Here is a 17,198-nt window from a genome sequence, read left to right as displayed (position 1 = left end):
TTTTGTGTTTTAAAAAATTCAGACCTGTATCTAAGGAAAATATAGATTAGTTTTGTGTTTGAAAAAAATTTAGATCTGTATCTAAGGAAAATGCAGATCAGTTTTGTGTTTAAAAAAAAATTCAAATATGTATCTAAGGAAATTACAGATCAGTTTTGTGTTTTAAAAAACAAAGGTTTTAATGATCATTAGCAGATTTTGATATCAAAGAAAAAAAATTAAAACAAACAATTAATTAAAGAACGTGTCAAAGAAAGTTTCAACAAAATCTAAGCATGGCAATCATGTATTAAGAACAAGGCACGATAAAAAAAATAAAACATTTTAACCACATTCATGCAACGAACAACCCCAACATACTAATTAATAGAAAGGAAAAACATATAGAAATATATAACTAAATACCTCTTGCATGAACGTGCTCTTTAAATAAAAGAATATTTTAGAAATCAAAGAAGTTTTCACTTCTTTGGAGGTCTAAAATACTTTACTTACAAAAAAGAAGTTCTTAAAGCAAAAAGCTCTAGAATGTCTTTAACGTAAGGGGAGCAGAGAAGTCAAAAAAGAAGAGCCCCTCAACCCCTTAATTCTGATTTTTTTTTTTTTCCCCTTAATTTATAAAGGGTGGGATGCTTAAAAAATAAGCTGAATGAGATCAGATACGAATTGGAACACATCCTTATCTCTAAAAAGTTGAAAAAGATAGGTTTTATCTCAATCAGAACATTCCCGGGTCGGGTTGAGCATTTGGGCCAATCGGCACTCCAAGAATGCCAACAAGCCCTCTTGGGTGCCAAGCCCGCATTTGAGTTTTGGCCCAATTTGGACTCCCTTTTAAGGATTTTTGAGCCGAAAATTGCACCTAGTCGCATTTTTTATTCGTATTCTAAAAATTAATCCTTTTTTTTTCTTAATATTCAAGTCTTTAAAGTGATAATTTTCTTATAGATAAATATTCCAAAATGACTTGATCATCCACAACTTCTCCCGTTGGCACTTTTGTGGTCATCTTGTATGCCCATAAAACGTTAGGCAGCTCTTCTGGCCATGCACCCTTTGCCCCCTCAAGCCGAGTTTTGATAATTTTGAGCAGACTTCTGTTCATCACTTCTGTTTGACCATTAACTTGGGGGTGTCTTGGAGAAGAGTAGTGGTTTTTGATGCCTAGATCTTGGCAAAATTCTTGAAACTTTAGGTTGTCAAACTACTTCCCATTGTCTGATATGATTATGTTTGGAATGTCGAATCTACATATTATGTTCTTCCATACAAATCTAGTGATCTTGGCCTCCATGATCATCACTGTTGACTCAACTTCTACCCATTTGTGAAGTAATCAATTGCGATGATGAGGAACTTATACTGCTTCCTTCCTATAAGGAGTGGTCTCATTATGTTAATCCCCCATTGAGCGAAAGGTCACGGAGCGGTTATCAGCGTCATTGGCTCACCTGGTCGTGTTTGGACGTTCACGAAGCATTGGCACTGGTCACATGCTTTGATGAGGTCATATGCATCCTTCTGTAATGTTGGCCAATAATAACTTGCTCTAAGTGCTTTTCTCGCAAGAGACCTTGCTCCTATATGGTAACCGCAAATTCCTTCATTTATCTCTCAAAGTACATAGTTGACCTTTTCCTTTTTAACACAATGGAGATAAGGGAGGGAGTGTCCTAGTCTATATAGGGTATCTTTAATAATGATGAAGCGAGTAGCTCTGATCTGTACCTTCCGTGCTTCATTCCTGTCTTCTAAGAGTTGTCCTTCTTTCAAGTAACAGATGATGGGAGTCATCCATTTATCTTGTTCCTGTATTTTCATCACCTATTCGCCCTCTATGCTGGGTTGTCCCCTTGTTTCTATGCATAACTTAAGAGATATGCCATGTTCGTCTAACGAGGCTAGTTGTGCTATCAGCTTCAGCATTCTTTGCACAAGGGATTTGCTAGAACTCAACACTGTCGAAATACTGTAGGAGTTCTTTGATGATCTTTAGATACTTCAGCGTTCTTTCTTCCTTCGCTTCGTAATCTCCTCTTACCTAGCCAATTACAAGCTGAGAATCAGCTTGGATGATGAGGGTCTTGGCTTCAAGCACTCTTGCAAGACTTAATCCTGTTAGAAGTGTTTCATACTCGACTTCATTGTTGGTTGCTGAGAATTGCAATCTGACCGCGTATTTCAGGATTTCTCCTTCTGGTGATATGAGGACCACACCTACTCCTCCGACTTTCTTGGTGGCGGACCTATCTGTCTAGACCGTCCATGTCTTCTTTTAGGGCTCTTCTTCTTCTTGAGGATAAGTGAATTCTGCAATGAAATCAGCGAGGACCTAGGCTTTGATTGCTATCCGAGGCCGATATTCTATGTTGAATTGGCCAAGTTCTATAGCCCATTGGACGAGGCGCCCTGCTGCATCTATTTTGTTCATCATTTTTCTTATCAGTTGGTCTATCATGACGGCGATGAGATGTGCTTGAAAGTAGTGGCGTAGTTTTCTAGAGGCGACCACCATAGCGAAGGCAATCTTCTCTAGCCTTAGGTAATTAGCTTCAGCTCCTTGAAATGCTTAGCTAGTGTAGTACACGAGCCTTTGCAGTTCCTCCTCTTCTCTGATCAGTGCCGAGCTTACAACTGTATTTCATACAGCCAAGTAGAGTTGCAGCCTCTCTCCTATTATTAATGGGCTTAAAAATGGTGGCTGTGTTAGGTATTCTTTTAGCTTCATCAAGGCTTCTTCACATTTATCAGTCCACTAAAAGGCCTTCTTTAAGACTTTGAAGAAGGATAGGCATTTGTCTGTTGCTCGAGAGATGAATTTGTTCAACACCGCAACTTTTCCTATTAAGCTCTGTACTTTCTTTACTGTTTTAGAGACTTTACCTCCATTATTGCCCTTATCTTGTCTGGTTTAGCCACTATACCCTGTTGAGATACCATGAATCCCAAGAATTTCCCTGATGAGATAGCAAAGACACACTTTGTGGGGTTTAGTTTAATCTTATACATGCATAGCATGTTGAAGGTTTCCTTCAGGTTGTCCAAGTGGTCCGCTTCGTCATTGCTCTTCACCAACATATCATCTACATACACTTCCACATTTCTTTCTATCTGATGAGAGAACATACAGTTCACTAACCTCCAGTATGTGGCCCTAGCATTCTTTAGTCCGAAAGGCATCACTTTATAACAATATAACCCTTGGCTAGTGATGAATGCGGTCTTCTCTTAATTTTTCTCGTCCATCATGATCTAATTGTAGCCGGAGAAAGTGTCCATGAAGTTTAAGAGCTTGTGCCCAGCAGTTGAATCCACTAGTTAGTCGATCTTGGATAAGGGGAAGCTATCCTTCGGGCATGCCTTGTTGAGATCTGTGAAGTCAACACACATCCTCCCCTTGCCGTTGTTCTTCTTTACCATCACTACGTTGGCTAGCCATTCAAGGTAGAATACTTCCCTTATGAAGCCTGTCTCTAGGAGTTTCTCCACCTCTTCTACTATTGCCTTATTGCGTTCAGGAGCAAATATTCTTCATCTCTACTACACTGGCTTACACTCCGGATTAACATTGAGACAATGTTTGATGACTTATCTATCAATTCCTAACATATCCTCGTGCTTCCAAGCGAAAACATCTTGATTTTCTCTTAGGAAGTTTGTTACCTTCGTCTTCTCTGAGGCTGAAAGTGTTGAACCTATTTTCAAAACTTTGGACAGATCTCCAAGGATGACCTCAACCTCTTATGGCACTTCTGACGAATCAGGGACTGGTTCAGGTTCATCTATCATCCATGTGTGATTCTCCCCTGATGCTAAGGCAGTTTGATAGCATTCTCTTGTAAGGACTTGGTCTCCACTAATTTCTCCTATGCCATGGGTTGTAGGGAACTTCACCTTTAGATAATAGGCCGATGTTGCCGCTCTCAACTTGTTAAGTGTTGGTCGTCCAAGGATGACGTAGTACGTCAATAGGCAATCTACCACGAGAAAATCAATCTCCTTGGAGACTTGTGCTAGATAAGTGCCTGCAATTATGGTTAGCTTAACGACACCTTTGGGAACAACTCTATCCCCGATGAAACTTATCAATGGGGAAGTGAATGGCCGAAGCCTTTCTTTATTCAGCTTCATTTGTTGAAAGGTTGGTAGATAGATGATGTCTACTAAGCTTCCATTGTCTATCAACACCCAGTACATGTTGAATTCTTCCATCCTTAGCATTTTAACTAGCGGATTGTCAAGGGGCTGTCTAACACCACGAGCATTCTTCTCGAAAAAGACGATATCCGGTTCGCTGTATCTAGGCGTTTTTTAAGGTGGGAAACACGTGTGTATGTTGTTCATTTCTCTTGCATATTCCTTTTACAGTGATTTGGAGGATCTTCCCATTACCAATCCTCCTGAGATCATCCATATTTCTCCTATGGGTGCTTTGTTGCCTCCTGTCTTCGACTCCCTTTCTTTCTCATTCCACTATTGTCTTCTATAAGGCTCCGTTCTTCGTACAAATTTCTACAATTTTCCCTGACGGATTAATGTTTCTACTTGGTCCTTCAGATGCCTACATTCATTAGTGCAATGGTCGTGGTCCTGGTGGAATCTGCAGTACTTGCCTTTGTCTCTTACTTCTACTGGGGCGTGAATAGGTCTAGGCCATTACAGAGAAGGTTTGTCCTTTATCTGCATCAACACTAGCTCAATAGGCATCACTAGAGGAGTGAAACTAGTAAACTTAGGTCTTTGATCTGGGAGGTTCTTCTTTTTGTCCAATACATGCCCAATACCCCCTATTTCCTTCCTCCTATCAGGGTTGTGACTGGTTCCTTTGTCTCTTTTCCTTTTAGCCGTCACTTTTTTAGCTATTACTGCGTACTCTGTGTTCATATACTTATAGGCCTTGTGAAGTAATTTTGCTACTGTTTTTGGCGAACTCTTAGTGATTAAGAAGAAGAAATCTCCTGGTAGCAATCCTGCTTGGAAGGTCATTAGGATCACTTGGTCTTCCGCTTTGTCCACCTGCGACAACTCTTTGTTGAAGCATGTCACATATTGTCTCAGTGATTCTCCCTCTGCTTGGCATATGTTGAGAAGATGCCCAGTTGGCTTCTTATGTCATTGTCCACCAATGAAATGACAAACAAAACCTTTGCTAAGCTAATCGAAGTTTGCAATGGTGCTTAAAGGTAGTTTGCCAAACCACACCCCGACTGCGCCCTTCAGCGTTGTTAGGAAGGCCCTACACATTACTTCATCTAGGGTCATCTGTAAAAGCATCAAAGTCTTGAACGACTCAATGTGATCTAAGGGATCTCTTGAGCCGTCAAAGGACTCCAATTGGGGAAGACGAAACTTTGGTAGGAGTGGATGGTTCAACATTTCAATGGTGAATGGTGAATCCGTCCTTCGAATCATTCCGTCCAAGTTTTCCATGGCTTTGTCTTTTACCGCATTCCTGAGTTCATCCATCTCCCTCCTCATGTTGTAAAGCTCACTTTCCATTCTAGACGAGTTTTCTTCTGGCGTTCTCGTCCTCCCATTCGCCTAGCTATCAAATCCTTCCTCATTACGATTTCCTTCGATCCTCCGATGCTTTTCTTCATTCTGGTTTTCCATGATCCCTTGTCATTCCTCATTCTAGGATTCAACAACTCTTCTTAGCTCTTTATTCTGGCAAGTCACTTTTTCCAAACTGGCTGTCAAGGCTTGGATTTGCTATGCAGCTTGTTCAGCATCCATCCTATGCTACGAGGTTCTCTTTTGTCACTTAGGGAAGATGGCTTTGAATGATCAATGTTCCCCACAGACGGCGCCAAACTGATGATGCGAAAAATCACCAAGTTGAGGACCTCGTCTCACTGTATGGACGATCCTGTAGTTGGTCATGTCTCTGGTGCAAACATGCAAGAAAGCTTAGGAAAGAAGTGTAATACACTAGTGTGGTATTTGCCAAAAACACTCTGATGCTTAAGTCAGAAATGAGAAAAATGATTTCGAGAGAAAAATGACTTGGAGTGGTTTTTGGGTCAGTATTAGTGTGTACCTTTGGATTATGTTGTCCTTTCCTTTTATAGTCGTTTCCTGTCTTAATGGGTAATGAATCTCAGCATTTATGGGCAACGGCTAGTGTGTCATCAATGGGAGCTCTGAAGTACACAACTCACTTGTTACCATTACTTTGTCTATTACTTTTCATCATCAATGCACGCAATAAATGTGTAACACTCGTTCAGGTCATCATTGACATGGAATGACGATCCCATGTTATTTTAGACTCATCACATTCTATGCCCAAATGTGGGTTCCTAACATTAAGTTATTTTGGCCAAGAGAAAACATGGGTTGTTTGCAACTAGGATAAGCTCCTATATGTCTTACTCTCTTAATGTATTGCTACACATCTTCATATAATGTTGCTTAATACATTTATTGGCTAGGGTTTAATGTTGAATACGTTAACTTGGGCATTGACAAATATGTACTTTTTTATCACACTAAATAAATTTGTTTAGCATTGCTAAACACATTTCTTTACCTCACTACAATTCAGTGTTCATTTCAAAAGGCAAGGAGAAAGACTCACGTTGAGAGGATGGCACCGAGCCATCCAAATTGGTAGGATCAACCAAATCATATGACTTGATGTGCATTGTTCCTAGAAGAAGCTTACTAAAAACAGTCATTCCTGGATGGTTGTGAAGGGGAATAACTCCAGTTGCGGGTAGAAAGAATAAGCACAACTGCACAAGTGAAACATACATAACAAAGAGACGCATCAACAAATCTGACTATACATTCAGAAGAATGAAAATGACCTGAAGAACTCCCTTTAAATGCTTTTATTACACCAGAATTTACTAGAGAATTCCAATTTTATTAATTTTGTAGCTCAAAATTAAGCAACTTGATAATTAATATTAGCCCAATTTTAAATGCTTTTATTCTTTTAGCTTCATCAAGGCTTCTTCACATTTATCAGTCCACTGAAAGGCCTTCTTTAAGACTTTGAAAAAGGGTAGGCATTTTTCTGTCGCTCGAGATACGAATTTGTTCAACGCCACAACTTTTCCTATTAAGCTCTGTACTTCCTTTACTGTTTTATGGAACTTTAAATCCATTTTTGCCCTTATCTTGTCTGGTTTAGCCTCTATGCCCCGTTGAGATACCATGAATCCCAAGAATTTCCCTGATAAGACAGCAAAGACACATTTTGTGGGGTTTAGTTTAATCTTATACTTGCATAGCGTGTTGAAGGTTTCCTTCAGGTCGTCCAAGTGGTTCGCTTTGTCATTGCTCTTCACCAACATATCATCTACATACACTTCCATATTTCTTTCTATCTGATGAGAGAACATGCGGTTCACTAACCTCTAGTATGTGGCCCCAGCATTCTTCAATCCGAAAGGCATCACCTTATAACATTATAACCCATGGCTAGTGATGAATGCGGTCTTCTCTTAATTTTCCTTGTCCATCATGATCTGATTGTAGCCAGAGAAAGCGTCCATGAAGTTTAAGAGCTTGTGTCCGGCAGTTGAATCCACCAGTTAGTCGATCCTGGGTAGGGGGAAGCTATCCTTCGAGCATGCCTTGTTGAGATCTGTGAAGTCAACACACACCCTCCACTTGCCGTTGTTCTTCTTTACCATCATTACGTTGGCTAGCCATTCAAGGTAGAATACTTTCCTATGAAGCCTGTCTCTAGGAGTTTCTCCACCTCTTCTACTACTGCCTTATTGCGTTCAAGCGCAAATATTCTTCATCTCTACTACACTGGCTTGCACTCCGGATTAACATTGAGACGATGTTTGATGACTTATCTATCAATTCCTAACATATCCTTGTGCTTCCAAGCAAAAATGTCTTGATTTTCTCTTAGGAATTTTGTTATCTTCATCTTCTCTGAGGCTGAAAGTGTTGAACCTATTTTCAAAACTTCGGACAGATCTCCAAGGACGACCTCAATCTCTTATGGCACTTCTGACGATTCGGGGACTGGTTCAGGTTCGTCTATCATCCATGTGTGATTCTCCCCTGATGCTAAGGTAGTTTAATAGCATTCTCTTGCGAGGACTTGGTCTCTACTAATTTCTCCTATGTCGTGGGTTGTAGGGAACTTCACCTTTAGATAATAGGTCGATGTTGTCGCTCTCAACTTGTTAAGTGTTGGTCATCCAAGGATGACATTGTACGTTAATAGGAAATCTACCACGAGGAAATCAATCTCCTTAGAGACTTGTGCTAGATAAGTGCCTGCAATTATGGTTAGCTTAATGACACCTTTGGGAACAACTCTGTCCCCGGTAAAACTTACCAATGGGGAGGTGAATGGCCGAAGCCTTTCTTTATTCAGCTTCATTTGTTGAAAGGCTGGTAGATAGATGATGTCTACTAAGCTTCCATTGTCTATCAACACCCGGTACATGTTGAATTCTTCCATCTTGAGCATTTTAATTAGCGGATCGTCATGGGGCTGTCTAACACCACGAGCGTTCTTCTTGGAAATGACGATGCCCGATTCGCTGTATCTAGTGTAGGTTTGGATACACTTATTCTGCATCCACGTTTGCATTTTACTCTCTCTTTTTTTCTTTTTTCTTTTTGCATGCGTTTCAGGAGCTTCATGCTCTGTTACGGCTACTGTTCATGAACAGTAGCCGCAACTTTTGACTATTCTCCCGTGAACAGTATACCCGTGTACTATTCACGGGACCCAAAAAACTCACTTTTCAGCAACTTTTTCATTAAAAATAGGTTCCATGGTACTATTCACACATTTAAAAATTATTTTGTTACAGTGTTTTCAATTTTCAATTTCAGCAAAATAAGTTATATCCAAACGGACCTCTAGCCGTTTTTTAAGGTGGGAAACACGTGTGTACGTTGTTCATTTCTCTTGCATATGCCTTTTACAGTGATTTGGAGGATCTTCCCACTACCAATCCTCCTAAGATCATCCATATTTCTCCTATAGGTGCTTTGTTGCCTCCCATCTTCAACTCCCTTTCTTTCTCATTCCTCTGTTGTCTTCTATATGGCTTCATTCTTTGTACAAATTTCTACAATTTTCCCTGACGGATTAATGTTTCTACTTGGTCCTTCAGATGCCTACATTCATCAGTGCAATGCCCGTGGTCCTGGTGGAATCTGTAGTACTTGCCTTTGTCTCTTACTTCTGCTGGGGCGTGAATAGGTCTAGACCATTGCAGAGAAGGTTCGTCCTTTATCTACATCAACACTAACTCGATAGGCATCACTAGAGGAGTGAAACTAGTAAACTTAGATCTTTGATCTGGGAGGTTCTTCTTTTTGTCCAATACATGCCCAATACCCCCTATTTCCTTCCTCCTATCAAGGTTGTGACTGGTTCCTTTGTCTCTTTTCCTTTTAGCTATCATTCTTTTAGCTATTACTGCGTACTCTACGTTCATATACTTCTGGGCCTTGTGAAGTAATTTTGCTACTGTTTTTGGCGAACTCTTGGTGATTAAGAAGAAGAAATCTCCTGGTAACAATCCTGCTTGGAAGGTCGTTAGGATCACTTGGTCTTTCGCTTTGTCCACCTGCGGCAACTCTTTTTTGAAGCATGTCATGTATTGTCTCAATGATTCTCCCTCTGCTTGGCATATGTTGAGAAGATGCCCAGTTGGCTTCTTGTGTCATTGTCCGCCAATAAAATGACAAACAAAACCTTTGCTAAGCTGATTGAAGTTTGCAATGGTGCCTGAAGGTAGTTTGCCAAACCACACCTCTGATGCGCCCTTCAATGTTGTTGGGAAGGCCCTGCACATTACTTCGTCTGGGGTCATCTATAAAAGTATCAAAGTCTTGAACGATTCAATGTGATCCAAGGGATCTCTTGAGCCGTCAAAGGACTCCAATTGGGGAAGAAGAAACTTTGGTGGGAGTGGTTCAACATTTCAGTGATGAATGGTGAATCCGTCCTTTGGATCATTCCATCCAAGTTTTCCACGGCTTTGTCTTTTACCGCATTCCTGAGTTCATCCATCTCCCTCCTCATGTTGTAAAGCTCGCTTTCCTTTCTAGATGAGTTTTCTTTTGGCGTTCTCATCCTCCCATTCGTCTGGCTATCTGATCCTTCCTCATTTTATTTCCTTCGATCCTCCGATGCTTTTCTTCATTCTGGTTTTCTATGATCCCTTGTCATTCCTCATTCTGGGATTCAGCAACTCTCCTCAGCTCTTCATTTTGGCAAGTCACTTCTTCCAAACTGGCTGTCAAGGCTTGGATTTGCTATGTAGCTTGTTTAGCATCCATCCCATGCTATGAGGTTCTCTTTTGTCACTCAAGGAAGATGGCTTTGAATGATCAGCGTTCCCCACAAACAGCACCAAACTGATGATGCGAAAAATCACCAAGTTGAGGACCTCGTCTCATTGTATGGACGATCCCGTAGTTGGTCATGTCTCTGGTGCAAACATGCAAGAAAGCTTAGGAAAGAAGTGTAATACACTAGTGTGGTGTTTGCCAAAAACACTCTGATGCTTAAGTCAGAAATGAGGAAAATGATTTTGAGAGAAAAATGACTTGGAGTGGTGTTTGGGTCAGTATTTGTGTGTACCTTTGAATTATGTTGTCCTTTCCTTTTATAGTTGTTTCCTGTCTTAATGGGTAGTAAATCTCAGCATTTATAGGCAACGGCTAGTGTGTCATTAATGGGAGCTCTGAAGTACACAGCTCACTTCTTACCGTTACTTTGTCTGTTATTTTTCATCATCAATGCGCGCAATACATGTGTAACGCTCGTTCAGGTCATCATTGACATGGAATGATGATCCCATGTTATTTTCGACTCATCACATTCTATGCCCAAATGTGGGTTCCTAACATTAAGTTGTTTCGGCCAAGAGAAAACATGGGTTGTTTGCAACTAAGATAAGTTCCTATATGTCTTACTCTCTTAATATATTGCTACACATCTTCATATAATGTTGCTTAATACATTTATTGGTTAGGGTTTAATGTTGAATACATTAACTTGGGCATTGACGAATATGTACTTTTTTATCACACTAAATAAATTTGTTTAGCCTTGCTAAACACATTTCTTTACCTCAATTTCATATGCTTTATTTTCTCCATTTTACTTATGCTTCATAGCTTCAATCATTTATACATGAAAATACCATTTTCCCATTAATTTGTTGTTTCCATCAATTATCATATTGTCTAGGAGAAACCGTAATGGTAATGGCCCATGGACAACCCAATGACATAAGTACCGTACTTGACTACCCAAAAAAATCTAGATCCAACCACTAACTTATTGAAACACAACGCATGTACTAGCCATAGAAAGACTTCAAAAAAAAATGCTAGTTAAGGTATAAGGATTTTAAAGAGTTGAACACCTTTAATTTTTATAGAGAGCAAAAAAGTCAGTTTAACCTAAGAATTTACTGATCCTTCTAAAAAGAAATTTTTAAAAAACCTAAAAAATTTACTACAAAGAGTTGAAAAAATTAATTCCAAGTATGCAAGTACAATTTAAGAGTATAAAGTAAATTTTTTTAAGAAACAAACACACATGCACACAAAGGAGAGAAAATAAGATTCTAACTAAGTCATTTCACAAACTCTACTCAAAAGATCTTTACAACTGTGAAAGTTGTTATTCTTACGTTAAAGAAGAGATGTTGGTAGTAGATCCATATAAGAACTACTAAAAATTTGTTAACTAAATTATTGTGGAAGGGGACTAGGTTCAGATTTGAAAGGTGGAGTCAATTTGACCAAAAGTAAGAAAAGGGTTCAAATTTATTTAAGAATTTAAGATTTGTTAGGTTTAAAAGAAACAGGTAAATAATATATGACAATGAGCTATACTTGAGCAAACAATGAATTTGGGCCTTTAGGCTCCGTTTGGGAGTTCATAAGGGGTTTGGGAGTTCATAAGGGAAGGGAATGAAATGGAATGGAATGAAATGATTATAAGGGAAGGGAATGGAATGAAATGATTATAAGGAAAGGGAATGGAATGAAATGAAATGATTATAAGGAAATGGAAAAGAATGAAATGAAATGGAACGTATTTAAGTAAGAGAAAAGAGTGGAAAAGAATAGAATGAAATGGAATTAAGTAACCTTGATTGAGTGTTTTAAAATAAAGGAATGAAAATAAATGAAAATGAATAGAAGGTAAGTAATCTTGTTTGGGAGCAATATGGAGGTAATGGAATGAAATCATTTTATGGTAATATTACTATTAGATCCCTATTTTAAATAAATAGTTGAATATATAAGGGTATTTTGGGAGTTTTGGTAAAAAAATTATTAAATCTAATTCCATTCCCTCCCATTCCTTCCAATTTCGAGGAGAATGAAAATTTGAGATTTTAAGGGAATAGAGAGGAATGAATATTCCCTCCTACTTAAACTCCCAAACAAGAGAATAGGCTTTCTATTCCCTTTATTAAAACTCCCAAATAAGGGAAGAGAAGAATATTCTAAAATAATTCTTTTCATTCATTTCTATTCCATTCCATTCCATTCCCTCTTCCCAAACGAAGCCTAAGGGTAGGCAAACTACCTCAAGTAATAAATGTTTCTCATACTTCAAGAAAGTGTGTTTAGTGTAATATAATTTGTTTCATCCTCCTTTAAAAGTCACCATTAAAAAAGGAGTTGTAAAGATCTATTTAAAAAAATGAATTGACAGTCGTGAATTTTGTGTCTACAAACCAGAAATTTCATGCACCATACACAAGGAAAATAGTGTCCTTATTTGAGATAGATATCTAAAAGAATCATTTTATACATCGCTTTAAAGCAAAAGTCCAAAAAGAAGTCTATAATTAACCCGGTTATATTCAACAACATACAAGATTATGAAAATGAAAACAAAAACCTGTAGAGAAAATTTTCAATAAAAAACACGGAGGGGGGGCTGTATACATGGAATAGCTAACACGTAGGCTCAGTAACCTGCGGCCCTAAGTATTCAATTCCATCCATTTGCGAGTTCTCTGGCATTTCAATCTCTTCCAACCATCCATATCTGTCACTGTCCTCTGTTGTCAAAGCCGCCTCTCCATCTGGATCAGTTAAAATTGAAATGTATAAGTCAAAAAGGATTCTTCTAAATTACATTTCAATCTACTTTAGAATGAAGGACTAAGATATTTTTATTGAAAAAACATAAAAAAAGACAAAACTTCACATCAAAGTTTCATCTTTCATTTGAATGTGGGGATCAAACTTTAGTTTCAAGCTTTTAGAAGGCATCACCATTCAGCAATACCAGTTAGAGATGCACTGCTGCATGGAGTGGAGGAGTTGGTTGGGATAGAGTTAATTTTACCATGTTTTGGTACAGAAGTACGTATAATTGTACATTGATATCTAGGTAAATAGGTGTATGTATGAAAAAGGATTACTCTTCTACCTCTCTCATACCCAAGGGAAAGGTTCTTAATAGGTCCCTCGAGGGACTGAATTGAAGTGTCTTTGACCAAATTTGTATTTAAACGAAATACAGTCAACAATTCAAGCAAAGCTCAGTGCCCAACTCCAAAGGGTAAACCACTTTAACATAACTACAATTATTAATGGAAATATTCATGGTAAAATACTTTTTACACAGAGCTAAGATAACATAGTCTAAGCAGTCGAAGTAAGAAGAGAGCAAGAGCTTCACTCACTTGAGGCAGTGTAGGGATGATCTTTATAGTAGGAGCAATCCCGACCATCTTCTTTGGAATAGGGAGGTCCAATCACATCAAGCACTGCACATGGTGTTATAGCAGTGAAAGCATGGATATTCCCCCCTGTTGTTGGATATAATACTGAAGTGTCACAAGGAGCCTTGAAGACTCTGTCCGCTTTCAGCTTTGCCAATCTCACTGCAATAGCTACTTGAGTCAAACACCACGACATCTCACTACAATTCAGTGTTCATTTCAAAAGGCAAGGAGAGAGACTCACGTTGAGAGGATGGCACCGAACCATCCAAATTGGTAGGATCAACCAAATCATACGACTTGATGTGCATTGTTCCTAGTAGAAGCTTACTAAAAACAGTCATTCCTGGATGGTTGTGAAGGGGAATAACTCCAGCTGCGGGCAGAAAAAATAAGCACAACTGCACAAGTGAAACATACATATCAAAGAGACGCATCAACAAATCTGACTATACATTCAGAAGAATGAAAAGGACCTGAAGAACTCCCTTTAAATGCTTTTATTACACCAGAATTTACTAGAGAATTCCAATTTTATTAATTTTGTAGCTCAAAATTAAGCAACTTGATAATTGATTAGCCCAATTTTATTTGTGACAAAAAAAGCAACTAGTCTTACCGAAAAATTGTCACACTTGTATATGGTTGTGTATGTGACCCTTGGATTCCCTTTGACCATATTTGTAGGCTTAAAGAACTGCAATTCGCTACTTAGCCCCACATCTTCTGGCTTCATATTGTCTGTGGCATTATAAAAGACTTATTAGGACAAGGACACTAGTGTTAAATAAGCAATTAATATAATCAGTAGGATAAGTACACAGTGCATATATATGTACATCCTAAATATATAACAACTTCCCATATGCTAGAAACATGCATGCTATTGTATCTATTGCTTAGGGCAACAAAGTTTAAACTTCAAATCCCAATACCATGTACAAAAACGTGTATTTTAAAATAGAATATCCAAAAAAATAACCGCACAATATGTTGTTTCTTGCACAAAACGTATAATCCATGCACACTATCTCTATTATTGTTCCACTTTGTGCTCTACAAATTACAATATGGATTTTGCTAATGTGTGCCTTAAGTGCACACAATAATTTTCATTTTTGGAAAAAAATTTCTTGAGAATTGAAAAAGTATTGACAGCTTTTTCAATTACCGAAAAAATATTTCCAAAAGTAAATAGCTTAATATGTGCCCTCATGCCACACATTAACCAGACCCTTATTTTTATAAATAAATAAAAAATTGTAACCAGTTGTGATTGGTAGTACATATTATGAAATATAGATGCCGGTTACTTTATTAAAAAAAATATAAAGGAATTCGGTAATATAGAGAGTAACAAAAGTTAGGCACAGCAGTCCACAGGTATGCTTCCAAAAGCGTTGTACGTCCCAATTTTCTCAATCAAGAAGGAACAGCTACATTGATAAAAGTAAAACCCAGATTCTCCAAATTTATTTTATTCATCAAATCCTTAAGCTTAACTGAAATTGAAAGTGACAGGACAAATTAATCATAAATAACAGCAATCATATAGTAGCAATGGTTGCCTAAGTCTAGCCAAAATATTATTAAAAGGAATGAATATTATATATTGCTCCTTAGGTTAGGAGGTACTATTTCTAGAAAGAAAAGTACTAAAAATAAGATTTCAATCCCCGTTGTCAACATTTATACTATATACAGATTAGAAACTACGTGCCCAACATCTTATTAGGCACTGCGTTGTAGTAGGTTCTGTACACAATGCATGGTTCATTCACGAAAACTAGAATATGGGTTAATTTTTTCAACTATATTATAATTTGCAAAAGCAGAGAAGAGAACTGAATTAAGGAGAATGTATATACTAAGGATTTATATATAAATGGAAACAAATAACAGAATCGTTGATTAAAAAACAAAATTACATAACAGAATTAGTTATTTTAGGTTTTTAATAGGACTAGGAATTTCTAAATTTCTTAAGGTAATGTAATTCCACGGTGGAGTAGCTAAAATTTTTATTTATCAATTTCAAATAAATTAGTGGATTGGATTTTATTATATAATAATCAATAATCTAATGAAATACCAAAATAGTGAATTTTTTAAACGTGGATGTCGTTACTAAATTTTCATATCCACACAATTGAAAAGATAGATCATATTTTAGGAATGAAACCACACACCCACCTTCCCCCCATCTCCACAAGACCTTGTACTTGTGGTGTGACCGCCAAGAGCGAGCGGTGATAACTCCATGGTGGAGGGCTTTTAGGATGAGGATCCTAATAATCTTTCTTCAACTTAATATATATATATATATATATAAACGTTAAGAAGGAAGGATGTAAAGGAAAAAATCACATATCTCTCAATATTGACAATGCGATTCAATTTATTAGAAGAAGAAAAAAAGGAAAGCAGTATGAATGGTCATACATTTATAAATAAATTAACGAAAGTAGAATCCAATAGGTAAAATAGAAAAGAAAAGAAAAGGGTACCAAGAATGGTGCAAAGTTTGTGGACATCGTTGGAAGCAGGAATGGTGGCTGGGGGGCCTTTGAAAACGTCAAGGCAGGAAACAAACAGCTGCTGTAGTTGTAGTGGAATAGGCATAATAGGGACCGTCGCGGCCTGCTTAATAATTCTCCGCATCCATTTTCTCTTCTTAATAATTCCCTTCTTCACATATCCAATCTTATTCTTATGTCCAACACGAACACCAACTCTACTACTGTCTCTTCCACCAACACCACCACCCTCCATTACCCCTGCCCCTGCCTCCATTAATTAATAATTCTCACAAGTCACAATCAAACTCTTTTATCTGTCACCTCTTGAAAAACCCAACAATATTTCAGCTTCAAAAATGATCAAAAACAAGATTTAAGAGTGGGGAAATATATATATATATATATATATATATAAAAAGAAAGAAAAGATGTAGCTCAAAAGAGGCAAAGAAAGATCTGAGAAAGAGATAAGAATGGGATCGATAAGATGGTGTTATTAATATACTTATATATTATAACCAGAAGAGAAAAGAGAAAAGAGAGAGAGAAAGCAAAACCAGGGGCCGTTTGAAAGAGATAGTAAAACTAAAAGTCAGTGCCTTTGGCTTTGGGTGGAAACCGTTTGGGGGAAAAAAAGCAAAAGCAGTATGTAATGTAGCAGTTGGATTAGCGCCCCCAAGATTGAGTGGAAAACTGGCGGTTAAACCGACCCTGGTTTTGTGGGTCAAGTTAGTTCTGACTCTGTCTCTGTCTCTGTCACTCCTATATTCCTAATACACCATCTCAATTCTCCATTTTGCCACCTCCCGAACTGCTTATGTGTCGATTTTTTTTTATATCTATTTTTTAAATGACGGTCTTCACTCGCTTCAAATAAAATTATCTGATTTTTTTTAATCAAGGACGTGATTCGTTTATTTTATTAAAATTGAAAATTACTAATAAAATAAATTGACAAACATTAAAAATAAAAATAAAAATA

General features: G+C 37.7%; 1 protein-coding gene across 1 annotated transcript; it reads right to left on the bottom strand.

Annotated features, from left to right (window-relative positions):
• Nucleotides 1-12,723: 12,723 nt before the first annotated feature.
• On the bottom strand, nucleotides 12,724-16,707 carry LOC126693110 (plant cysteine oxidase 2-like). The gene is made up of 5 exons (XM_050388985.1): nucleotides 16,205-16,707; nucleotides 14,317-14,438; nucleotides 13,942-14,098; nucleotides 13,659-13,859; nucleotides 12,724-13,052 (listed from the first exon to the last, which is right to left on the bottom strand). The coding sequence occupies exons 1-5, from the start codon at nucleotides 16,488-16,490 to the stop codon at nucleotides 12,922-12,924; spliced, it is 897 nt and encodes a 298-aa protein (XP_050244942.1). The 5' UTR covers nucleotides 16,491-16,707; the 3' UTR covers nucleotides 12,724-12,921.
• Nucleotides 16,708-17,198: the final 491 nt, after the last annotated feature.

This window comes from Quercus robur, chromosome 7 (genome assembly GCF_932294415.1).
Source record: "Quercus robur chromosome 7, dhQueRobu3.1, whole genome shotgun sequence".
Taxonomy (NCBI): domain Eukaryota; kingdom Viridiplantae; phylum Streptophyta; class Magnoliopsida; order Fagales; family Fagaceae; genus Quercus; species Quercus robur.
Note: the sequence above shows the minus strand (reverse complement) of the source record. Positions and strands in the feature narration are given on the sequence as shown.